Consider the following 25918-nt stretch of genomic DNA (forward strand, 5'->3'; position numbering starts at 1 on the left):
AATCCGCCCGTTATCCGACCGCAATTTATTCATTAATCCAATTTATTAATCCGCACCACCCGCAATCCGCTGCGCAGGGAAGCGCCCAGCGTATACAGTATAGCCAATCTACAAGCTCACAACGCGACGCTGCGACGCGTTGTGAGCTTGTAGATCGGCTATTTATACTACTTGTACAAACAATGTCACTCACCACTCTCTCGACAGTTCACCAATGTTACGTAGTGGTTGTATATATCCATTTCCATGGTAACACGCCGTCCACGTTTTCGCGACGTATTTTCATACAGCATATCCAGCGGTCATCGGCGGCAGGGTAAAGAACTTAATCACTCCCAGTCCCACACCGAACGTATATTCCTCCCTTCTGTTTTACTTAGTTTTAAGTTTCTCTCAGACTCACTAGCTGCCTGTTAGCAACTTTAGCGTAGCTGCCTGTAGGAGACCACTGTGTTGTTGTTGTTGTGCAACAGGACCCAACTTCATAGGCGGCTAATTTGTGCCAGATCATGGAAAATGATTAAATTAAAATACTACTACTAACGCACGCACGCCGAGATTGTGTGCGTTTTAAAAGCTATAATAAGCATATTTATATACTTTATTATGCCATTACTTTATTTCCCGCATTATTTCACCCGCGGTTTATCCTATATTAATTTATAATAAATTGAATTGACCCTAATCCACCCTAAACTGCGGTTCACCCGCGGCAACCGCGGCTAAATCCGCCACCCGCTGGTCTCTACTCCCCAGTGCCTCCCCAGTGTCCCCCTGAGTGCCTCCCCAGTGCCTCCCCAGTGTTCCCCTGAGTGCCTCCCCAGTGTCTCCCCAGTGCCTCCCCAGTGTTCCCCTGAGTGCCTCCCCAGTGTCTCCCCAGTGCCTCCCCAGTGTCTCCCTGAGTGCCTCCCCAGTGCCTCCCCAGTGTTCCCCTGAGTGTCTCCCCAGTGCCTCCCCAGTGTCCCCCTGAGTGCCTCCCCAGTGTCCCCCCAGTGCCTCCCCAGTGTCTCCCCAGTGTCTCCAATAGCAATACAAGAGCAATAATACAAATTAATCTTAATTTATTAATCAAATTAATTAATCAATTAATCACAATTTTCGGCGCGCCGCGCGCCAGAAGGTCCCCCCGTGCCCAGCTCCATGCCAAAGCTTTTTCCTGCAGGAAACGCTGGATGCCACATGACTTCACGGGCGGGGATTGTACGTGCAAAGCCACTCCAAAACATTAGTTTCTTATCTAAATGTAAATTAATTATAATAATTATACATGAGTGGAAATATAAATGCTTCCGTCATACAGTCTGGAGCAACGGAAGCTCTGATCACGAGTGAAATATAAATGCTTCCGTCGTACAGTCTGGAGCAACGGAAGCTCTGATCACGAATGAAATATAAATGCTTCAGTCATACAGTCTGGAGCAACGGAAGCTCCGATCACGAATGAAATATAAATGCTTCCGTCATACAGTCTGGAGCAACGGAAGCTCTGATCACGAGTGAAATATAAATGCTTCCGTCATACAGTCTGGAGCAACGGAAGCTCTGCTCACGAGTGGAAATATAAATGCTTCCGTCGTACAGTCTGGAGCAACGGAAGCTCCGATCACGAGTGGAAATATAAATGCTTCCGTCGTACAGTCTGGTGCAACGGAAGCTCTGATCATGAGTGAAATATAAATGCTTCCGTCGTACAGTCTGGAGCAACGGAAGCTCCGATCACGAGTGAAATATAAATGCTTCCGTCGTACAGTCTGGAGCAACGGAAGCTCCCATCACGAGTGAAATATAAATGCTTCCGTCGTACAGTCTGGAGCAACGGAAGCTCCGATCATGAGTGAAATATAAATGCTTCCGTCATACAGTCTGGAGCAACGGAAGCTCTGATCATGAGTGAAATATAAATGCTTCCGTCATACAGTCTGGAGCAACGGAAGCTCCGATCATGAGTGAAATATAAATGCTTCCGTCATACAGTCTGGAGCAACGGAAGCTCTGATCACGAGTGAAATATAAATGCTTCCGTCGTACAGTCTGGAGCAACGGAAGCTCCGATCATGAGTGAAATATAAATGCTAATTGATGTTTGTCTCCCCAGATGTTCCCACCACGTCCAAGACGGCGTCCATCCCCCAGCTGTGGTCTCCAGAGGCGGACAGAAGCCAGCAGCAGCACCAGGCCCAGTCCAGCCTGAAGAAACCCTCCTTCAACCTGTCTGTGTTCGGAACCTCTTCTAATGTGAGCATCTCTCTCTCCCTCCACCGCATCAACTAGGGGTGTCAAAAAAATCGATTCGAATTAGAATCGCGATTCCCGTTATGAACGATTCAAAATCGATTCATAATTTCCAAAAATCAAATCAAATTTGTATTTAATTTTTTTTATTCTGGTTACAATTACAGGAGTTTTCACTACATGGTGTTTGTGATATGAAATGTAAGCTTACCCTAATCACAGTAAACATCATGTCTTCAGTCATTTTCAAGTTAGTCACTTCAGTTGGCTGGAGTAGATTGTGATGACATCCTATGTATTGAATCGAGAATCATTTTGAATAGAGAATAGTTTTGAATCTGGGAAAAAAATGCGTTTTTGAATCGAATCGTGACCCCAAGAATCGGAATCGAATCGTGGGACACCCACAGATTCACAGCCCTAACATCAACCATACAACGTTAGCCGAAATCTTTAAACCCCCATCTTTTTTAATGTAAACCACAGATTATGATTATGATCAAAACAAGCGGTTTTTTTGACGGCCCGTCGTCGCATCGCTAGTCGGCGGGGACATAAATCCTGACCTCGGGTGGTCTGCGACCCTCCGGCGATAGAATTGCTTAGCCGTGTGCTAACTTCCGGTCATGCCTTCTGTATCTTTTTACCCTTGGAAAAACCCTAATGGCGTGGCACAAGACATGAATGGATTCATTTCCAACTAAGTGTTTAATGAATGATTGTAGCGTCCATTTTGCCGTAACAATAATGCTGACAGGGTTTGTGTCGACATCCAAATATTCTTCATCTCTCCAGATGGTATCTTTAGATAGATGGTATCTTTAGAAGCACATTTGGCCGGAAGCTCGTTTTGCTTATCGATTATAGTTTGCAGGCGTTGTGGAAAGCATCAAAGCACGCGTTTGCGCAAGAGATTCAAATATCCCTGTTTTCAACCAGCTCAGTGGCCTTGTGGTTAGAGTGCCTGCCCTGAGACTAAATCTAAAAGCTGAGAGTAAATATGTGACCAAATTTGACTGAGGGACTGGCATTGGACTTTTTAAAATTTTTGTTTTTTCATGTCGTAATGAAAGCAGGGAATCATAGCTTCAAATTGACATATTGGTTGTTCAGTTTGACCCACCAGTTTTGGAGGAGCCTATAGAGTAATGTCTTGCAGAAAACAGCGAGTTGAGAAATGGTCTTGAAAGTTTCACTTCTGTGGTCTCTTAACATTACACCTAGCTACATTTATTTCATATTTACATGTCGATTTCAGCTCTTGACACTTATTTCAGACATGCTCTAGTATGTGAAGAGTCTGCCGGACTCATTTTATCATTTTGGATAAAAAATAAAATGAAAAAGAATTCTCCTGGTGAAAAGCTGGAGTTTGCGCGATGGCAGTCTCTCAGTCAAATCTGGTCACATACAGAGGACACCTCAAACATCGTCCAGTCCTGTCATCACTATAACGTGTTTCCCACGGACCTGTCACCCCCCACCCCAGGCGTCGTCGCTGAACAGCACGGTGCTGAACTCCAGCCGGCTGGGGGACTCGCCCTTCTACCCAGGGAAGACCACCTACGGTGGGGCGTCTGCGTCCAGGAGCGCCCGGCAGCCCCGCCCCAGCACACCTTACCAGGTGAGGAAACATCTCAAATGCGCCACGTCTCTGTACAGTCTGTAGTCCACTAGACCATTTAGGCCTGACGTCGAAGTCTTCTGAGAGAATATATATTCAAAGATTTGTGCCGCATTTTCACGATTTTTAAAAAATAGCAGACCTACAAGTTAAAAATGTTTGCTCTGAAAGAATATATATTCAAAGATGTGTTCACGATTTTTCAAAAATGGCAGAACTACAAGCTTGTAGATCTGCTATTTTTCAATAGCTAAATAATGCTTAGTTAAAACACCAACACGGGTTCCCGTCCAGAATGGGCTAGGAAACCGTTCGCCCTAGGGCATTCACTCATCAGTCATATTTACTAGTTGGCTAGTTTACTGTCGACTAGTTGTTTAACTACCTATTATGTAAAGAATATATATTCAAAGATGTGTTCACGTTTTTTCAAAAATGGCAGAACTACATGCTCGCAGCGCGCCACTTGGTGGCGTGCTACGAGCTTGTAGATCTGCCATTTTTCAATAGCTAAATTATAACATAATGCTTAAAACACCAAAAGGGGTTCCTGCCCAGAATGGGCTTGTGTGTGTGTGTGTGTGTGTGTGTGTGTGTGTGTGTGTGTGTGTGTGTGTGTGTGTGTGTGTGTGTGTGTGTGTGTGTGTGTGTGTGTGTGTGTGTGTGTGTGTGTGTGTGTGTGTGTGTGTGTGTGTGTGTGTGTGTGTGTGTGTGTGTGTGTGTGTGTGTGTGTGTGTGTGTGTGTGTGTGTGTGTTAGGGCTGCAACTAACGATTATTTTCATAATCGATTCATCGGGCGATTATTTAAACGATGAATCGATTAATCGGATTATGGCACCTTTTTGCAATTACCTTTAAAATGTTGCTTCAAGTTATTGTAGGCATGTTGTAACTAACAATAAAGACAATACAAATGAATACTCCTTCAAAATCTATATTTTACCCCCTTTTTTTGTACTTGTAATGATACTGTAATCTGTAATGTTGACCGTGTATATATTCTTTCCATTTCTATCTCTGGGACCCCAATTTATTATTATTTTATTTCTATTTCAAATCAATGTCAATTTTGAGAGTCCATTTGGTTCAATTTTTGCACTCTCTGTTACGGTTTACTTGCTAACTATCTATCATTTAGCTGAAACTCCCACTATGAGAACCACTGTCCTACAGCACAGACACACACACACACACACACACACACCAGCATGCTAGCTGATAGAGGAAACCGTTCTTATTTAGCAGCCATATTAGCATGTTCTCTAGGCTCTAGTATCACTTATTGCCAAAGTTAAACAGCACTGAACAACTGATCATTGTTAAGCAAAACGTTCTGCTTTTGCCCTGTGCCCACTTCAATGCGCTGCTGAGTAACACAGGTGGAACAAATTTGAGGAGCTAACGAGCTACACTGCTAGTGCTCCGTAGACTGCCTGCAAGCAGCTCACAGATTCAGACTTTGGGGAGCATTTTTGGTCATACGACAAAAAATATCGACAGTGGCGGTGCTCACAAATACCATGTTTTGGGACCTGTTTGTGGCATTTTGCAACCTGTTGATGACGTTGATGAGCTCACAGATCAGCTGTTTTTGCGGAGCTCATCGCAGCCACAGAGCCACTTGACGCTCTCTCTCTCTCTCTCTCTGTGTGTGTGCGTGTGTGTGTGCGTGTGTGTGTGGGAGACTGAAGTTGGGAGAGAGAGAGAGAGGGGTAGATGCGGAGCGCTCAGGTCACGTTCAAGACAATCTCGTGTTGTTTATACCGACCCGTTGCATATTGATCGTTCAGCCTAGTGCCATTACTGAACGGTAAAAAGAAAGCAGCTTTACGTTAGATTTTAATGTTGGAAAACACCCGCGATTAAATCGATAATCAAATTCGTTGGCAACGAATTTAATTATCGATTTTTATCGATTTAATCGATTCGTTGTTGCAGCCTTAATATATATATATATATATATGTGTGTGTGTGTATATATATATATATATATATATAGGTAAAAGTTGAGTTAACGGAGTTATTTTATTTTTTATTTTTTTCCCGCAGGCCCCCGTGAGGCGGCAGATCAGAGCCAAGCCGGCCGCGGCCCAGCCCTGTGGGGTGACCAGCGCCACCGCCAAACGCATCCTCCAATCGCTGGAGAGGATGTCCTCCCCGCTCGCGGTAAGAGACGCACACACACCAGTGTTGTTTTCGTCGACTAAAACTAAGACGAAAAATGTTCGTCGACTGCCTTTTTCCACTGACGAAAACTACATGGAAACTAAATGAGAACTAAGCTATGATGACTAAAACTAAGCTAAATGTATTGAACAATTCATCAATAGTTAGAAACTAGACTAAAATGCTAGGAAGGGACTAGTGGACAAGAGATCCAGTATAAGTCATTTTACACTTGGTTGCATGCTGAAAATAGCAGATCTACAAGCGCGATGCGTTGTGTGCTTGTAGATCAGCTCTTTTCAGCAAGTGTAAAAACAGTCGGCATCAAGGGCCGCCAAGATGCATTTTAGTCGACTAAATCACCTGTAGATTTAGTCGACTAAAATCTTATGGTATGAAAACTATTCAAGAGACTATGACTAAAACTAAAATCAAGATTTGCTGCCAAAAACAACACTGATGTAGTCCTAAATGTTAAAATCATATTCATAACATTTGGTTCTGTCTGTTTCTCAAACACGCACGCGCGCGCACGCGCGCACGCACGCGCGCGCTGTAGATGAAATTACAAGAAGCATGACTGTGAACTTAATTTAGAAATGATTAATCTGTTGCCGTCGCCGGTGTTTTCATACGTACTCCATCTTGGCTTCATCTCGCTGCTCATGTTTACGTCGTCACACATGTTTTCTGAGCCGCGTTTTTGTTTTTGTCGTTCTCAGGATGCTAAGAGAATCCCCTCGGCAGCCTCCTCTCCCCTGTCCACAGTAAGTCTCTAACCCATCTTAGACCTGAGGACGATTCTACAAATGCCTTCTAAATCATGACACTTTTCCCCCCAGAAGCAAAGATTTGAGTTAAAAACGTTTGCTTTGAAAGAATATATATAGATTTGCGCCACATTTTCACGATTTTTCAAAAATAGCAGACCTACAAGCTAGTGCCGCGCTACGAGCTTGTAGATCTGCTATTTTTCAATAGCTAAAGCATAACGTAATGCTTAAAACACCAAAAGGGGGTAATTTTTTCGGCCAAAAACAAAAAAACGTGAAAAATCTTACCTTGCTTATTGTAAGTCGCTCTGGATGAGAGCGTCTGATAAATGCCTAAATTGTAACAATTTAACACTTAATGAGAAGTGCATTTTTTTACGACAGCATTTTTGCCTTTGTGTTTCTCTGCAGTCACTGGATGGCACAAACCTAGACCGTTCACATTACCAAGTCAAACGGAAACGGGTGAGTCTACCTTAACTAACTTCCTGTAACCACGTGGTGGTTTGTTCCTATCCTCTCCTGTTGTTCCTATCCTCTCCTATCCTCTCCTGTGTGACACTCATGACGTTGGTTTTGGAGCTATAAAGCTCGTTATGCCAATTAATTCCTCCTCACACACACTTGTGTGTGTTGTCACTGCTGTTATGTCATGTATCCTATGCCAGTGACGTAGAGCCTTCGTCCTACTCCTCCCGCCCAGCGCTCCCGGCTGACGGGTTATATAATAATCTAGATGCCTCATTGGCAGCTGCAGTTAATTGGAGCGACCTCATTGGCCGCTGCAGTTAACACCTTGGAGGCCCAGGGCGGAGTTCTCCGTCCAAGTTCAAGGTCATGGTCAAGTGCCCAACACGGAGATTGATAAATAGGACGGAGATTAATGATAACAAAACGCTCTAGAGCCTTGGAGCGCTTGTTGCCCGATCCGATGACGTGTCAAAAAGTGACACGTCATCGAAAATCTCCCCTGCCTGTTTAGCTGACGAAAACGAAAATCTTAAAACGATCATAACTCCCGATCTAAATCATCCCGTCTAATTCTGAAAAAAGATCCTGTGTTTGACGGCCTTCCGCGGTCCAGTCGCTTGTCGCGATAGATTTATTATTACCTCCCGTTGTTGTCGATCGACTCTAGAGTGGTGTGGCTATTGTTAGCTGCTACACAGACATGCACACCAGCTTCCGGTGCGCCGGTAAAAGTGGTCCGTGCGCTATAAATGATGGGCACATGGATGAAATAGTTCCGGGCCTCCAAGGTGTTAATTGGAGTGACCTGTATCGCACTGTAAGGCGGAAGTCAAGCGGAAGTGCTGAAAGCACGCTGCGTCGCTGCCGCGAAGCTTGGCAAGCTTCCGCGTGCGTCACAGAAGCTCCTCTCGGGACACAGACGCCCTAGGCGCTTCACCGCTGTGCCACCCGTGTGTGTGTGTATGTGTGTGTGTGTGTGTGTGTGTGTGTGTGTGCGCGTGCCACCACTCTGCCACCCGATCGGTCCCCGTCTGCTATTTCAGGCACATGTCACCGCCTTGTGACGACGGAGAGAGTTATAAATTAAACATGGAGTCTGGTCTGAATGTGATTCAGAGCCACAGGGCCCTGTAAGGCCTCCTTACTAAGCACGTAGGCCTGTCACAGTTTAGTACATTAGGACAAAGTCTCCCACTATAGAGATAGATATCGTTAGGTCATGTTGTAGTCATTGTTTTGTAGTCATCAGGATGATATCGTTACGTCATGTTGTAGTCATTGTTTTGTAGTCATCAGGATGATATCGTTACGTCATGTTGTAGTCATTGTTTTGTAGTCATCAGGATGATATCGTTACGTCATGTTGTAGTCATTGTTTTGTAGTCATCAGGATGATATTGTTACGTCATGTTGTAGTCATTGCTTTGTAGTCATCAGGATGATATCGCTACGTCATGTTGTAGTCATTGTTTTGTAGTCATCAGGCCGGAACCTTCAATCTGGAACTTCCTTTTCCTTCAAACCTATTTTTCCCCCTATAAAAGCCGCAGTCTACGAGAGAGCGCTTATATTGTTATTCTTCAGAGATTTTTTACTGTGTAGACATGGCACGCACACACACACGCAGCCTGTAGACGTGGTGAACAGCCATGTCATTGTACACGTCCTGCAGCACTTGCTGCGGCCCGTCTCCTGTCACTCACTGTGAGATTCCCGCCTGTTGCAGGCCCAGCCGACAGGGTTCTGTCAGGTCAGGGAAACAGCTGTGTGTGTGTGTGTGTGTGTGTGTGTGTGTGTGTGTGTGTGTGTGTGTGTGTGTGTGTGTGTGTGTGTGTGTGTGTGTGTGTGTGTGTGTGTGTGTGTGTGTGTGTGTGTGTGTGTGTGTGTGTGTGTGTGTTGTGTGTGTGTGTGTGTGTGTGTGTGTGTGTGTGTGTGTGTGTGTGTGTGTGTGTGTGTGTGTGTGTGTGTGTGTGTGTGTGTGTGTGTGTGTGTGTGAGACTGACTTATATGCATTTTGGCCATTTAAAAAAAAGCGACGCACTGTGAGCTTGTAGATCCTTGCTTGTAGATTCTTCCATTTTGAATTCCGGCTCTTTGACTTGTAACGGAGTGTTTCTATGTTGCAGTAGTGAAGCTTTCAACTTCATTAAAACGTGTCGGTATATTCTCCACCCCTGGTTAAACGGTGCAGCAGTGAGTCGACAGTCGTCTCCAGCTGTGACAGCTGCCTCTTCCAGTCTACGACGACGAGCTGTTGAACACCGAACAGCCACGAGCTTCAGACGAACGCCAGCTGCTGCTTCACTCTGCGTCTATTGCACTGGCTCAGGAGCACTGTTGATTTCGTAGACGAAAAATGTTTGTCGACTACATTTTTTCCACTGAAGAAAACTAAATAAAAACTAAGCTATGATGTCTAAAACTAAGACTAAATATATTGACAATTTCGTCAACAAATAAAAACTAGACTAAAATGTTAGGAAGGGACTAGTGGACAAGAGATCCGGTAGAAGTCATTTTACACTTGGTTGCATGCTGAAAAATAGCGCGTTGTGAGCTTGTAGATCGGCTATTTTCACCAAGTGTAAAATCACTACATCATTACGACGGCATCGAGGCCCGCCAAAATACATTTCAGTCGACTAAATCAACCGTAGATTTAGTCGACTAAAATCTCATGAGAGTCGACTAAAACTAGACTAACTAAAACGGGTGACTAAAATGTGACCAAAACTAAATGGAAACTGTTCAAGAGACTTACGACTAAAACTAAAATCAAAATGTGCCGCCAAAAACAACACTGCTCAGGAGGTAGAGGGGAGCTTCAGCTAAACACCAGCTGCTGCTGCCTTTCTATTGCCGCGACGGGCCGGATTAGGTTGCCAGTTGGAACCCCGTGGGCTCCCCCCAGAGTCAGTGTCGGAAGTGTCCCCCGAGCAAGACTCTGAACCCGGAATTGCTCCCGAGTGTGTGTGTGTGTGTGTGTGTGTGTGTGTGTGTGTGTGTGTGTGTGTGTGTGTGTGTGTGTGTGTGTGTGTGTGTGTGTGTGTGTGTGTGTGTGTGTGTGTGTGTGTGTGTGTGTGTGTGTGTGTGTGTGTGTGTGTGTGTGTGTGTGTGTGTGTGTGTGTGTGTGTGTGTGTGTGTGTGTGTGTGTGTGTGTGTTGCACAATCTATGTAAAGCGCACACACACATGCAGGACTGCATGCTGTGCTCAGAACAGCTACACAAGTTTACTAAACTACGGAACGCACGTGTTCTGGGATCAGTTGGTTAAACTAGTGGACATTGGTTCCATTAGGAGTTGTCTTGTACTGTACTGCACTGGGATCAGGTGTAATCCTGTGCGCTACACTGGAGAGAGCCCCGACACTGACAGCTCATGCTTCCTTCAATGCATGAGGAGTGTGAGCAGGCTGCTTCTTTACACCCGATTAGTTTTTGTCTTGATTCGGTTCATTATATTTCCATTCATTTTGCACATGAATATCGTTACAGACGGGGTGGAAGAAACCTCCATGAATGTCCAAACGTTACTGTGTTGAAGTCAAGTGTTGAGTGACTGACGTTCACGCCCCTCTCTCTGACTCTCTCTCTCTCTCTCTCTGACTCTCACTGTCTCGCTGTCTCGCTGTCTCTCTCTGACTCTCACTGTCTCTCTGACTCTCTCTCTCTCTCTCTCTCTGTCTCTCTGTCTCTGTCTGACTCTCACTGTCTCTCTGTCTCTCTCTGACTCTCACTGTCTCTCTGTCTCTCTCTGACTCTCTCTCTCTCTCTCTCTCTGTCTCTCTGTCTCTCTCTGACTCTCACTGTCTCTCTGTCTCTCTCTGACTCTCACTGTCTCTCTGTCTCTCTCTGACTCTCACTGTCTCTGTCTCTCTCTGACTCTCACTGTCTCTCTGTCTCCTCTCTGACACACAGATGTGTGGTTCTCTCTCTCTCTCTCTCTCTCTGACACACAGTAGATGTGTGGGTCTCTCTCTCTCTCTCCTCTCTCCTCTCTGTGTTGAAGTCAAGTGTTGAGTGAATGACGTTCACGCCCCTCTCTCTGACTCTCACTGTCTCTCTCTCTCTCTCTCTCTGACACACAGATGTGTGGTTCTCTCTCTCTGTGACACACAGTAATTTGTGGGGCTCTCGCTCTCTCTCTCTCTCTCTGACACACAGTAGATGTGTGGGTCTCTCTCTCTCCTCTCTCCTCCCTCCTCTCTCTCTCTCTCTCTCTCTCTCTCTCTCTCTCTCTCTCTCTCTCTCTCTCTCTCTCTCTCTCTCTCTCTCTCTCTCTCTCTCTCTCTCTCTCTCTCTCTCTCTCTCTCTCTCTGACACACAGTTCTGGTTCTTTGCTTCAAAGAACCAGAGTTGATTGAGTGGAACGATTTGAATAGTTTTTCTGTAACAAAATGGTGTGGTTTTAATAAAGAGCTTTTAAAAATAAATCTCTCTGTCTCTTGTGTCTCTCTGTGTGTCTCTCTCTCTCTCTCCCCCCCCCAGCTGGAGTCCAGCCCTCTCCCCCCGGTCCAGAAGCTGGTGATCCCAGCGGGTGGCCTCGGTGTCTGGGAACCGCTCCGTGTCCTTCAAGCCCTCCCTCACCCCCGGAGGCATCGCCCCCGACCGGACCCCCTCTCTGGACCGGACCCCCTCCCTGCCCCCCGGGGCGTCGCCCTGGACCGGACCCCCTCCTTGACCCCCGGGGGGCATCGCCCTGGACAGGACCCTCAGGACTCCGTCAGACCCGTACGTCTCAAATCTACCTTATCCCATTTTGACCTGAGATCAGATTCTAAAAATGTCTTCTACATCCTGACAGTTTTCTGAAAAAGCTATGTTTCCATGTGAGTCGTTATTATTTTTCAAAAAATAGCAGACCTACAAGCTCGTAGCGCGCCACTCGGTGGCGCGCTATGAGCTTGTAGATCTGCTATTTTTCAATAGCTAAAGCATAACGTAATGCTAACACCAAAAGGGGTTCCCGCCCAAAATGGGTTAAACTGTACTACTCCATATGGAGTCCATATCCATATGGATGTCTTCTAAATCCTAACGGTTTTCTGAAAAACCCATGTTTCTATGTCGGTGGTTCTCAACCCCCCCCCCCCCCCCCCAACACACCCCGAGAAGTAAAGATATGAGTTGAAAAAACGTTCGCTCTGAAAGAATATATATTCAAAGATTTGCGCAAGATTTTAATGATTTTTCGGTGCCGCGCTTTGAGCTTGTAGATCTGGTATTTTTCAATAGCTAAAGTATATAACATAATGCTATAAACACCAAAAGGGGTTAAGAATTACCCCGAAAGTGGATGCTAGGGTTCATGTGGGTTTTTTTCTTTTTTTCTTTTTTTCAGCCCTCAAGACAATCACCCGTCGTCCCCGAATCAGAGCCGGGTCCTTCTCTCAGTCTAAGGTATTGGAAGTTTAATTATTTCTTTCACATGTCCGTACATATAACGTACCCCGACACTAGGGGCGTCATATCCCAGGTCCGTGTGTGTATGTGTATATATATATATATATATATATATATATACGTACCCCGACATATACTCCGTCTATCTATATAATGTTGAGTCCCACAGCAGCGCTTAACACAATATATGCCCACAGACGTCCACAGACGTCCTAGGAATTACCGCATGTAGTGCCCAGGACAGATACAAAGATACAGTCTACCATTCATTGTCAATGGAAGCACAGCGACATGAAGATACAAAGATCCTGACTGTCCCCTGTGTTCCCAAGTGTTGATTTCGTCGACTAAAACTAAGACGAAAAATGTCTTATCGACTACGTTTTTCCACTGACGAAAACTAAATAGAAACTAAGCTATGATGACCAATGTGGTAACTTCACATCAAGAAAGGCACAAACTCAGTCTTTATGTCTTTGACGCTTTATATCAGATTTGCAGATCAAACAATACAGAAACCATGTGGGATCCAATATGGCTACTTTTCTCCATCGCCCCTGGCAACCTGGAAGTGAACCCATTTAACATGACCATAGGAACCTGGCCAACTGCCAACAGCACCATCTCCTGTCATGATATAGTATAGGCTATAGGAAAACCATGGCATGATCATTATAGCAAGACCATACACTATACAGTATATAACAACCAACACTAAATGTACTGACAATTTCGTCAACAAATAAACTAGACCAGAATGTTAGGAAGGGACTTAGAGGACAAGAGATCCAGTGTAAGACATTTTACACTTGGTTAGAAAATAGCCGATCTACAAGCTCACCAACGCGTCGCAGCGTGACGCGTTGTGAGCTTGTAGATCGGCTATTTTCTGCTATTGTAGATCAGCTGTATTTCAGCAAGTGTAAAGCAAAATAAACTAGAATAAAAAAATCACTAAAGTAGTACAGTAAGTACAGTAAGGGGGGGTGGGGGGGGGGGGGGATGCAAAATACACCCTAATATTTGAATCTCTGCCTTGTTGTTGTTGTTGTTCCTCCCGGTCCTGCAGCACAACCATCTCCGTGGGGCCGGCCTACCCTCTGTCCAGCACGCCCGCGGCCAGCAGCGCAGGCTCCGGAGGAGGCAAGATGAAGAGGGAGAGGACCTCCACGCGGCCCTCCTCCAAACGCCCCGACGACCAAGACGTAAGGCCCTCCGTCCCTCCCTCCCTCCCTCCGTTTTTACTCCTTGGAATTCTTGGCTCTTTTAACCCATTTTGGGTAGCGCGCCACCGAGTGGCGCGCTACGAGCTTGTAGGTCTGCTATTTTTGAAAACTCGAAGAACCACTGACATAGAAACATGGCTTTTTCAGAAAACTGTCAGGATGTAGAAGACCTTTTTAGAATCTGATCTCAGGTCAAAATGGGTTAACACCTAGAACGCCCAGGTCGAAGTATCTTCGTCTTTTCTATTAGCAACGCCCGACGCCCAGTCTTCGAAGTTTTTTTGATATGAAAACGGATCGCATGGCTCCACAGCCAGCCTAGGAGCGCCTGTTGGGCAATCCTCGATGTTGCGTAAGAGTGAGACGTCATCGAAAAACGAAAATCTTTATCTTAAAACTCGCGATCTAAATCATCCCGTCTAATTATGAAAAAAGATCCTGTGTTTCACGGCCCTCCGCGGTCCAGTCGCTAGTCGCGATAGATTTATTCTTACCTCCCGTTGTTGTCGATCGACTTTGAAGTGGCGTGGCTATTGTTAGCTGCTACACACACATTCACAACAACATCCGGTCCGTCGGTAAAAGTGGTCTGTGTTTCTAAATCGACTGAGCGCTATAATGTAAAAATGTAAAAAAAAAGGTTTCTAAATCCTAACATTTTTCTGAAAAACCTCTGTTTCTATGTTAGTGGTGCTCAACCTTTTTCATGTCAAGGACCCCCAGAATTCTCTCTATTGGGCCACGGACCCCCATCTGAAAATATGTTGTTCCAGCCAGGGACCCCCCCAGAAGCAAATATTTTAGTTAAAAATGTTCGCTCTGAAATATATATTCAATGATTTGCCCCACATTTTAACGATTTTTCAAAAATAGCAGACCTACAAGCTCGTAGTGCACCACTCGGTGGCGTGCTATGAGCTTGTAGATCTGCTATTTTTCAATAGCTAAATTATAACAATGTTTAAAACGCCAAAAGGGGTTCCCGCCCAAAATGGGTTAACCGTGCCAGTGTTATTTTTTGGTACTGTAGATATTTTCAGAGATAAGTCAAATTACAGAGCGACGGTCTCCAAACCGCATTGAGCAAAACCGCTCTGAAAGGATTGACATGAAACTTTTAAAGCTTAACACTTTGACTACAGAACACGAGTTAATTGACTGTAGAACACTTTCCCTCCCGTTCACGAGTTGCCCCGAGTTGTGTTTTCATTGTTTTAAGTCATACGGGCAATCCACAGGACAGAGTGAGATAGGAGATGCATTTTGATGACTTCATCGCGAAAAGGTCCGCCGCTCTGGCGTGCAAAGGGTTCTGGGAAATTGAGTCCCTATTCATTACAATGGCGACGGTGCCACGCAGCACGCGCCTTCCTCGGCCGCTCTGTTGTTGTGATCGCCACTTTGGAATACCTTTCAACACAGCGATTACACAGTTTTAAAGTGGATTTTCATGACAACTCAGCGGTCGGTGCAGTGGCTGTTCAAAGGTAACTTAAAACAACTCAGTGGCTGTTCAAAGGTAACTTAAAACAACTCAGTGGCTGTTCAAAGGTAACTTAAAACAACTCGGTGGCTGTTCAAAGGTAACTTAAAACAACTCGGTGGCTGTTCAAAGGTAACTTAAAACAACTCGGTGGCTGTTCAAAGGTAACTTATAACAACTCGGTGGCTGTTCAAAGGTAACTTAAAACAACTCAGTGGCTGTTCAAAGGTAACTTAAAACAACTCAGTGGCTGTTCAAAGGTAACTTAAAACAACTCGGTGGCTGTTCAAAGGTAACTTAAAACAACTCGGTGGCTGTTCAAAGGTAACTTAAAACAACTCAGTGGCTGTTCAAAGGTAACTTAAAACAACTCGGTGGCTGTTCAAAGGTAACTTAAAACAACTCAGTGGCTGTTCAAAGGTAACTTAAAACAACTCGGTGGCTGTTCAAAGGTAACTTAAAACAACTCAGTGTCTGTTCAAAGGTAACTTAAAACAACTCGGTGGCTGTTCAAAGGTAACTTAAAACAACTCAGTGGCTGTTCAAAGGTAACTTAAAACAACTCAGTGACTGTTCAAAGGTAACTTAAAACAACTCGGTGGCTGTTCAAAGGTAACTTAAAACAACTCAGTGGCTGTTCAAAGGTAACTTAAAACAACTCAGTGGCTGTTCAAAGGTAACTTTAACCAACTCAGCGGTCGGTGCAGTGGCTGTTCAAAGGTAACTTTAACCAACTCAGCGGTCGGTGCAGTGGCTGTTCAAAGGTAACTTTAACCAACTCAGCGGTCGGTGCAGTGGCTGTTCAAAGGTAACTTTAACCAACTCAGCGGTCGGTGCAGTGGCTGTTCAAAGGTAACTTTAACCAACTCAGCGGTCGGTGCAGTGGCTGTTCAAAGGTAACTTTAACCAACTCAGCGGTCGGTGCAGTGGCTGTTCAAAGGTAACTTTAACCAACTCAGCGGTCGGTGCAGTGGCTGTTCAAAAAACCCCGAATCGAAGCGATTTCATTGCTTTATCAGTGAATTGACGTGAATTAACTCATTATTTTGTTTTGTTTGTCGTTTATCCCTCAGGTGTTGGAGGTGCCAGATCTGCCCGCCATCTCCCTTCCAATCAGCACCTTCAGCTTGCCCACGTTCAGCTTCTCCACCCCTCCCCCCACCTCCTCCGTCAACTCCGCCCCGGCCCCGCCCTGCGCCACGCCCCTCAAGGAGCCCGTTGGAAACCAGGTGTGGTAACTTCTCACTGGAGCGCCAGAAATGTGGCAGCGCTGTTTTGACGTAACCCATTTAGACCTGAGAACTGATTCTACAAAATGTCTTCTAAATCATGACCGTTTTCAGAAAAACCCCATGTTTCTATGTCAGTGGTTCTCAAACTATTTCATGTCCAAGGACCCCCAGAATTATTTGTATTTGTTCGCAGACCCCCCCCCCATCTGAAAATATGTAGTTCCAGGGACCCCCCCCCCCCCCCCCCCCCCCCCCAGAATCAAAGATTTGAGTTAAAAGCGTTCGCTCTGAAAGAATATACATTCAAATATTTGAGCCACATTTAAAAAATGTAGATCTGCCATTTTTCAATAGCTAAAGTATAACAGTATGCTTAAAAACACCAAAAGCAGTTCCCGTCCTGAATGGGTTCGAATTAAGCAATATTACACGAGAGGGTGTGGTTTAACGTGATTATTGCCAGGAACGAGACTTAGTCGAGTTCCGCAAGCATCACTGAAGTGACAATAATCACGTTAAACCACACCCTCGAGTCGCAGTGGCGGAAGGTTCCTATAACTGCAGTGGGTGCCCCCCGCCCCGCCCCCCAGCCGACGGTACACAGACAGCAGCCTCTCCGCTGACCGTGTTAGTGTTGTGTTGCTGCAGGAGACGGAGTGTGAATGAACCGTGCGCTCACTGGAACAAAGCCACCGTATTAGCATTTGAATACCTGTTCTGTGAACCAGGGGGAGGGGATCTTCAGCCTTAATCTCAGTGCGTGCTATTTGGCTTATTATTTTTTCAGTGGGTGCCCAAGCCCTCAGGCACTCCCGAAGTTGACGCCGTTGCTCGAGTGTAATATTGCAATTATACAACAGTTACCCTTTAAAACTAAGAAAATCGCTGAAAAAACATATTTTTTTAATGACAGATGTTGTCACTACGACCACAAAGGTCCCAAGAAACTAGCTAGCCTAGCCACCGAGTTTGCTAGCGCTCTGGGAGAACAGAGCAGCTGAATTCTTTGTTTTGATTAGGTGTGGAGTGGTGCTCGTTTGAACCACGGCTAGAAGGCTGTTTTCAACCAATCGGATTGCTTGGATTGTTGTATAATGTGCAGCGGTGTTCTGATGTGAACGGACGGACCTCACCTCACCCATGTGTGTTCTTGTTGTGTTCCAGGAGCCCCCCGCGGCCTCCACGCCCCCCTGCGTACCCTTCACGTTTGCCTCCCCGATCGTCAAGGCAACCGTCGCTGCTAGCCCCCCTTCCTTTTCCCCTTCTGTAAGTAAAGACCCAGTGATCCACATCTACTGTACTTTCACTGCGTGGAAAGAGGAGTTAACGGGCACTGTATTTTGCCCGTAAACCTCAAGTTTAGCGGGCATATACAGTTAATATACGGTAATAGAGAGTATGCGCATGCTTAAAGTGAATGTCACATCGAGTGGCAAAGCAACAGGAAAAGTGAGTTTAACATTGTTTAATGCAATCAGATAGGACTTTTCTGTTTGGTGAATGGGCTGTCAAGGCCCGAAAGTAGTTTTTTGCCACTCATTAGGCATTCCTGCATAACTTCCGGGTTTGATGATGATGTCACACGCATACCCTCTATATACAGTAATATACAGGTGTGATGGTACAACTCGGGAGTTTACCGGAGTTTGTTGGAAAGCTTAACGGGAGTTTCCTGTAATATACACATCCGTATTCCATGCTTTTTTCTTTTTTATAACTTTTTTTTTTCAGTTTAGGCAACTTCACCGAATTAAAAGCATACATTTTTCTTACAACTGCTTTTTTTTCTTTTTTTTCACAACCTCAGCTGTTTCATACTTTCACAGAATATATATATATATATTATACACTCATACACACAAACAACTTCACATACATTTACAACTATTCACAATAAAACAAGGACATAAAATATTCCATGCTTTTTTGCGCAGTGTTTACTGTACAACATCCACTGCGCTAGTGATTTTTACCAGTTGACTAGTCGACTAGTTGTTTATTATGTTTATGTTTAAAAAAAAAAGGGAGAAAAGAAAAATATTTTTTTTTTGGAAATAAATGTGTATTTGAATCTTCGCAGAAAACGAGTTTCTCACTCAGCGAGTTGAGAACAGGCTTGAAAAGTTCACTTCTGTGGTCTCTAACATTACACCTATAGCTACATGTTTAAGCATTTATTTCATATTTACATGTCTCTTTCAGCTCTGAAACTTATTTCAGACATGCTCTAGTATGTGCTATTAACTCATTTTGGAGGGAAAAAAAGTGTTTCTCCTCTGGAATTTGCGCGATGGCAGGCTCTGCCAAATCTGGTCACATTAATCAAAAAATAGAATAAGGCATGCAAAAGGAAATTAAGAGAAGGCCTTAACGTAAAGGTGGGTTTTCAGACACAGATTTTGTATTGGCATCGGTGACACTGGCTGTAATGTTTCTTATTGTTCCATCCGTCCGTCCATCCGTCCGTCCATCCAGGCTGGATTCACGTTCAGTGCACCTGTAGCAAAGATGGACCTCTCCATGTCCAATGGACAGCTGGCGACGCCCATCACCTGCACAGAGGACGAGTTTGAGGGACCGTTCAAACCAGCCAAGACCCTGAAACAGGGCAGTGTGCTGGACCTCCTCAAAGCCCCGGGTAAGGTTCTATTGAAGCAGGGCAGTGTCCTGGACCTCAGTAAGGTCCTATTGAAGCAGGGCAGTGTGGTGGACCTCAGTAAGGTCCTATTGAAGCAGGGCAGTGTGGTGGACCTCAGTAAGGTTCTATTGAAGCAGGGCAGTGTCCTGGACCTCAGTAAGGTCCTATTGAAGCAGGGCAGTGTGGTGGACCTCAGTAAGGTCCTATTGAAGCAGGGCAGTGTTCTGGACCTCAGTAAGGTTCTATTGAAGCAGGGCAGTGTGGTGGACCTCAGTAAGGTCCTATTGAAGCAGGGCAGTGTGGTGGACCTCAGTAAGGTCCTATTGAAGCAGGGCAGTGTGGTGGACCTCAGTAAGGTCCTATTGAAGCAGGGCAGTGTGGGGGACCTCAGTAAGGTTCTATTGAAGCAGGGCAGTGTGGTGGACCTCAGTAAGGTCCTATTGAAGCAGGGCAGTGTGGTGGACCTCAGTAAGGTCCTATTGAAGCAGGGCAGTGTGGTGGACCTCAGTAAGGTTCTATTGAAGCAGGGCAGTGTGGGGGACCTCAGTAAGGTCCTATTGAAGCAGGGCAGTGTGGTGGACCTCAGTAAGGTCCTATTGAAGCAGGGCAGTGTTCTGGACCTCAGTAAGGTTCTATTGAAGCAGGGCAGTGTGGTGGACCTCAGTAAGGTCCTATTGAAGCAGGGCAGTGTGGTGGACCTCAGTAAGGTCCTATTGAAGCAGGGCAGTGTGGTGTACCTCAGTAAGGTCCTATTGAAGCAGGGCAGTGTGGTGGACCTCAGTAAGGTTCTATTGAAGCAGGGCAGTGTGGTGGACCTCAGTAAGGTCCTATTAAAGCAGGGCAGTGTGGTGGACCTCAGTAAGGTTCTATTGAAGCAGGGCAGTGTCCTGAACCTCAGTAAGGTCCTTTTGAAGCAGGGCAGTGTGGTGGACCTCAGTAAGGTCCTATTGAAGCAGGGCAGTGTGGTGGACCTCAGTAAGGTCCTATTGAAGCAGGGCAGTGTGGGGGACCTCAGTAAGGTTCTATTGAAGCAGGGCAGTGTGGTGGACCTCAGTAAGGTCCTATTGAAGCAGGGCAGTGTGGTGGACCTCAGTAAGGTCCTATTGAAGCAGGGCAGTGTCCTGGACCTCAGTAAGGTTCTATTGAAGCAGGGCAGTGTGGTGGACCTCAGTAAGGTCCTATTGAAGCAGGGCAGTGTGGGGGACCTCAGTAAGGTCCTATTGAAGCAGGGCAGTGTGGTGGACCTCAGTAAGGTCCTATTGAAGCAGGGCAGTGTGGTGGACCTAAGTAAGATCCTATTGAAGCAGGGCAGTGTGGTGGACCTCAGTAAGGTCCTATTGAAGCAGGGCAGTGTGGGGGACCTCAGTAAGGTTCTATTGAAGCAGGGCAGTGTGGTGGACCTCAGTAAGGTCCTATTGAAGCAGGGCAGTGTGGGGGACCTCAGTAAGGTCCTATTGAAGCAGGGCAGTGTGGTGGACCTCAGTAAGGTCCTATTGAAGCAGGGCAGTGTGGTGGACCTCAGTAAGGTTCTATTGAAGCAGGGCAGTGTGGGGGACCTCAGTAAGGTCCTATTGAAGCAGGGCAGTGTGGTGGACCTCAGTAAGGTCCTATTGAAGCAGGGCAGTGTTCTGGACCTCAGTAAGGTTCTATTGAAGCAGGGCAGTGTGGTGGACCTCAGTAAGGTCCTATTGAAGCAGGGCAGTGTGGTGGACCTCAGTAAGGTCCTATTGAAGCAGGGCAGTGTGGTGGACCTCAGTAAGGTCCTATTGAAGCAGGGCAGTGTGGTGGACCTCAGTAAGGTTCTATTGAAGCAGGGCAGTGTGGTGGACCTCAGTAAGGTCCTATTGAAGCAGGGCAGTGTGGTGGACCTCAGTAAGGTTCTATTGAAGCAGGGCAGTGTCCTGAACCTCAGTAAGGTCCTTTTGAAGCAGGGCAGTGTGGTGGACCTCAGTAAGGTCCTATTGAAGCAGGGCAGTGTGGTGGACCTCAGTAAGGTCCTATTGAAGCAGGGCAGTGTGGGGGACCTCAGTAAGGTTCTATTGAAGCAGGGCAGTGTGGTGGACCTCAGTAAGGTCCTATTGAAGCAGGGCAGTGTGGTGGACCTCAGTAAGGTCCTATTGAAGCAGGGCAGTGTCCTGGACCTCAGTAAGGTTCTATTGAAGCAGGGCAGTGTGGTGGACCTCAGTAAGGTCCTATTGAAGCAGGGCAGTGTGGGGGACCTCAGTAAGGTTCTATTGAAGCAGGGCAGTGTGGGGGACCTCAGTAAGGTCCTTTTGAAGCAGGGCAGTGTGGTGGACCTCAGTAAGGTCCTATTGAAGCAGGGCAGTGTGGGGGACCTCAGTAAGGTCCTATTGAAGCAGGGCAGTGTGGTGGACCTCAGTAAGGTCCTATTGAAGCAGGGCAGTGTGGTGGACCTAAGTAAGATCCTATTGAAGCAGGGCAGTGTGGTGGACCTCAGTAAGGTCCTATTGAAGCAGGGCAGTGTGGTGGACCTCAGTAAGGTCCTATTGAAGCAGGGCAGTGTGGTGGACCTCAGTAAGGTCCTATTGAAGCAGGGCAGTGTGGTGGACCTCAGTAAGGTCCTATTGAAGCAGGGCAGTGTTCTGGACCTCAGTAAGGTTCTATTGAAGCAGGGCAGTGTGGTGGACCTCAGTAAGGTCCTATTGAAGCAGGGCAGTGTGGTGGACCTCAGTAAGGTCCTATTGAAGCAGGGCAGTGTGGGGGACCTCAGTAAGGTTCTATTGAAGCAGGGCAGTGTCCTGGACCTCAGTAAGGTTCTATTGAAGCAGGGCAGTGTGGTGGACCTCAGTAAGGTCCTATTGAAGCAGGGCAGTGTGGTGGACCTCAGTAAGGTCCTATTGAAGCAGGGCAGTGTGGTGGACCTCAGTAAGGTTCTATTGAAGCAGGGCAGTGTGGGGGACCTCAGTAAGGTCCTATTGAAGCAGGGCAGTGTGGTGGACCTCAGTAAGGTCCTATTGAAGCAGGGCAGTGTTCTGGACCTCAGTAAGGTTCTATTGAAGCAGGGCAGTGTGGTGGACCTCAGTAAGGTCCTATTGAAGCAGGGCAGTGTGGTGGACCTCAGTAAGGTCCTATTGAAGCAGGGCAGTGTGGTGGACCTCAGTAAGGTCCTATTGAAGCAGGGCAGTGTGGTGGACCTCAGTAAGGTCCTATTGAAGCAGGGCAGTGTGGTGGACCTCAGTAAGGTTCTATTGAAGCAGGGCAGTGTCCTGAACCTCAGTAAGGTCCTTTTGAAGCAGGGCAGTGTGGTGGACCTCAGTAAGGTCCTATTGAAGCAGGGCAGTGTGGTGGACCTCAGTAAGGTCCTATTGAAGCAGGGCAGTGTGGGGGACCTCAGTAAGGTTCTATTGAAGCAGGGCAGTGTGGTGGACCTCAGTAAGGTCCTATTGAAGCAGGGCAGTGTGGTGGACCTCAGTAAGGTCCTATTGAAGCAGGGCAGTGTCCTGGACCTCAGTAAGGTTCTATTGAAGCAGGGCAGTGTGGTGGACCTCAGTAAGGTCCTATTGAAGCAGGGCAGTGTGGGGGACCTCAGTAAGGTTCTATTGAAGCAGGGCAGTGTGGGGGACCTCAGTAAGGTTATATTGAAGCAGGGCAGTGTGGTGGACCTCAGTAAGGTCCTTTTGAAGCAGGGCAGTGTGGTGGACCTCAGTAAGGTCCTATTGAAGCAGGGCAGTGTGGTGGACCTCAGTAAGGTCCTATTGAAGCAGGGCAGTGTCCTGGACCTCAGTAAGGTCCTATTGAAGCAGGGCAGTGTGGTGGACCTCAGTAAGGTCCTATTGAAGCAGGGCAGTGTTCTGGACCTCAGTAAGGTCCTATTGAAGCAGGGCAGTGTTCTGGACCTCAGTAAGGTTCTATTGAAGCAGGGCAGTGTGGTGGACCTCAGTAAGGTCCTTTTGAAGCAGGGCAGTGTGGTGGACCTCAGTAAGGTCCTATTGAAGCAGGGCAGTGTGGGGGACCTCAGTAAGGTCCTATTGAAGCAGGGCAGTGTGGTGGACCTCAGTAAGGTCCTATTGAAGCAGGGCAGTGTGGTGGACCTAAGTAAGATCCTATTGAAGCAGGGCAGTGTGGTGGACCTCAGTAAGGTCCTATTGAAGCAGGGCAGTGTGGTGGACCTCAGTAAGGTCCTATTGAAGCAGGGCAGTGTGGTGGACCTCAGTAAGGTCCTATTGAAGCAGGGCAGTGTGGTGGACCTCAGTAAGGTTCTATTGAAGCAGGGCAGTGTGGTGGACCTCAGTAAGGTCCTATTGAAGCAGGGCAGTGTGGTGGACCTCAGTAAGGTCCTATTGAAGCAGGGCAGTGTGGTGGACCTCAGTAAGGTCCTATTGAAGCAGGGCAGTGTGGTGGACCTCAGTAAGGTTCTATTGAAGCAGGGCAGTGTGGGGGACCTCAGTAAGGTCCTATTGAAGCAGGGCAGTGTGGTGGACCTCAGTAAGGTCCTATTGAAGCAGGGCAGTGTGGTGGACCTCAGTAAGGTCCTATTGAAGCAGGACTGAACGTTTTGTCCTTGCTTACTGTAAATCGCTCTGGATTAAGAGCGTCTGATGAATGCCTAAATTGTAACATCTATGTTTTTTTGAGTGGTGTAAACCACTCCTACGACTGGCTTTGTTAGTTTATGTGTCTGTCTGTCTGTCTGTCTGTCTGTACCAAAATAATTAGCGTGGTTGCGTCAGACATTACGTCAGACCACAGCTGATCAGTCTATATAAGACCTTACACCACTCAGTTCACACGGGTGTGATTTTTTTTATCCTGAGCCCTCTAATCATTGTCTCTCTCTCTGTCCGTCCATGCAGGCTTCGCCTCCTTCTCCTCCCCTGTATCTCGGAGTTCTCCCGGTCCCGACGCTGCTCCCCAGCAGACCTCCACGGACTCCAAACCCTCCTCCTCAACCACCACCTCCTCCTCTGCGGGCTTCGGCGACCTGTTCAAGGCCCCGGCAGCAGGCACCTGGGACTGTGACGTCTGCCTGGTGCAAAACAAACCCTCGGACAACAAGTGCGTGGCGTGCACGTCGCTGCGGCCCGGCGCGTCAGCGTCCAAGCCGGCGGACAGTAAGCCGCCCGCCGCCGCGGCGGGTTTCGGCGGCCTGTTGGCGTTCGCGCCCCCCGCGGGCTCCTGGGACTGCGACACGTGTCTGGTCCAGAACAAGCCCGAGACGGTGAAGTGCGTGGCCTGCGAGACGGCCAAGCCTGGGAGCGGCGGGGCCGGGGCCAAGCCCTCGCTGACTCTACTCCCCTCCTCCTCGGAGGTTAAGACTGGGCTCATGGGATTCGGGGACAAGTTCAAGAAGGCGGACGGCGCGTGGCAGTGCGACACGTGCATGCTGGACAACAAGGGCCAGGACGCCACGTGTGTGGCCTGTATGAGCCCTAAGCCAGGTAGGACGAGACGTATGAGCCCTAAGCCAGGTAGGATGAGACGTATGAGCCCTAAGCTCAGGTAGGATGAGACGTATGAGCCCTAAGCCCAGGTAGGATGAGACGTATGAGCCCTAAGCCAGGTAGGACGAGACGTATGAGCCCTAAGCCAGGTAGGATGAGACGTATGAGCCCTAAGCCAGGTAGGATGAGACGTATGAGCCCTAAGCCAGGTAGCATGAGACGTATGAGCCCTAAGCCAGGTAGGATGAGACGTATGAGTCACCAGTGTTGACTAATGCTACGGTGAAATATATTCGTCGACTACCCTTGTTTTCACTGGTGGAAACTATACGAAAACTAAAGCTACGATGACTTAAAACTAAGACTAGATAGCTAGATAGATATTTAGAAGGCTTAAACTGACACTAAAACATTCCGGGTGACTAAAATGTGACACAGTTTTAAAGGGACACTTCACCCTTTTTTGCAAAAACATATATGTTAATGACGTTTAGAAGCTTTAGAACACTTTCCTGGGGGTCTTTATGTGTGTAATATGTGGTTTTAGATATTTTAGATTGTAGCAGTGAGCCCGGTGTCTCTGATGTCATCGACACTGGGCTCACTTCCTTCCTGGACTACAATTCCCATAATACTTTGGTGCACTGCTCCTCCTTGTGGATAGGGGGAGAGCTGTCTTACTGAGACAAAACATGTAGTCCAGGAAGGAAGTGAGCCCAGTGTCCATGACATCAGAGACACTGGTCTCACTGCTACAATCTAAAATATCTAAAACCACATATTACACACATAAAGACCCCCATGAAAGTGTTCTAAAGCTTCTACACGTCATTAACATGTATCTTTTTGCAAAAAGGGTGAAGTGTCCCTTTAACCAAAAAAACATGTTGTCATTCTAATTGGATCGCTGGTCCAATCAGTGCTAGGATGATGAGCGCCCAGAGAGTGTTCGAGAGGCAGGGGCTGAAATCCCGTAAGTTTGGACAAACGTAGCGGAAATAGCTGATCTACATGCTCACAACGTGTCGCGCTGAGAGCTTGTAGATCAGCTATTTTCGGGGCGCCACCCAGCACTCTTTATCTACTGGAGATGCGGTGTGTAACGACATGGATTTCTAAACACATATTTTGTTGAGCGCAAAATGCTGCGTTCTGAAGTTCAGGAGACTTCGGGGGGGAAAAAAAGCAATTCTCCCGAATGCTGCCTTCCGGCATGGCATGGAAAGGAGTGGCATCTTTCACCATGTAGTAAACGCTGCATTCGTG

The 25918-nt window shown here is 46.9% G+C and overlaps 1 protein-coding gene across 6 annotated transcripts in view; it reads left to right on the forward strand.

The window, feature by feature from the left end:
• nup153 (nucleoporin 153) overlaps nucleotides 1–25918 on the forward strand; it is a 65582-nt gene that overhangs the window by 22362 nt on the left and 17302 nt on the right. For all 6 annotated transcript variants that reach the window (XM_079523251.1, XM_079523253.1, XM_079523254.1 and 3 more), the window contains exons 4-15: nucleotides 2096–2235; nucleotides 3722–3856; nucleotides 5907–6023; nucleotides 6746–6790; nucleotides 7208–7261; nucleotides 11757–11999; nucleotides 12610–12668; nucleotides 13741–13876; nucleotides 16454–16609; nucleotides 17777–17878; nucleotides 19088–19250; nucleotides 24065–24649. In XM_079523251.1, coding sequence (XP_079379377.1) covers nucleotides 2096–2235; nucleotides 3722–3856; nucleotides 5907–6023; nucleotides 6746–6790; nucleotides 7208–7261; nucleotides 11757–11999; nucleotides 12610–12668; nucleotides 13741–13876; nucleotides 16454–16609; nucleotides 17777–17878; nucleotides 19088–19250; nucleotides 24065–24649 — 1935 coding nt within the window. The remainder of the gene's footprint in view (nucleotides 1–2095; nucleotides 2236–3721; nucleotides 3857–5906; nucleotides 6024–6745; nucleotides 6791–7207; nucleotides 7262–11756; nucleotides 12000–12609; nucleotides 12669–13740; nucleotides 13877–16453; nucleotides 16610–17776; nucleotides 17879–19087; nucleotides 19251–24064; nucleotides 24650–25918) is intronic.

This window comes from Electrona antarctica (assembly GCF_951216825.1).
Source record: "Electrona antarctica genome assembly, chromosome: 15".
Classification (NCBI taxonomy): Eukaryota; Metazoa; Chordata; class Actinopteri; order Myctophiformes; family Myctophidae; genus Electrona; species Electrona antarctica.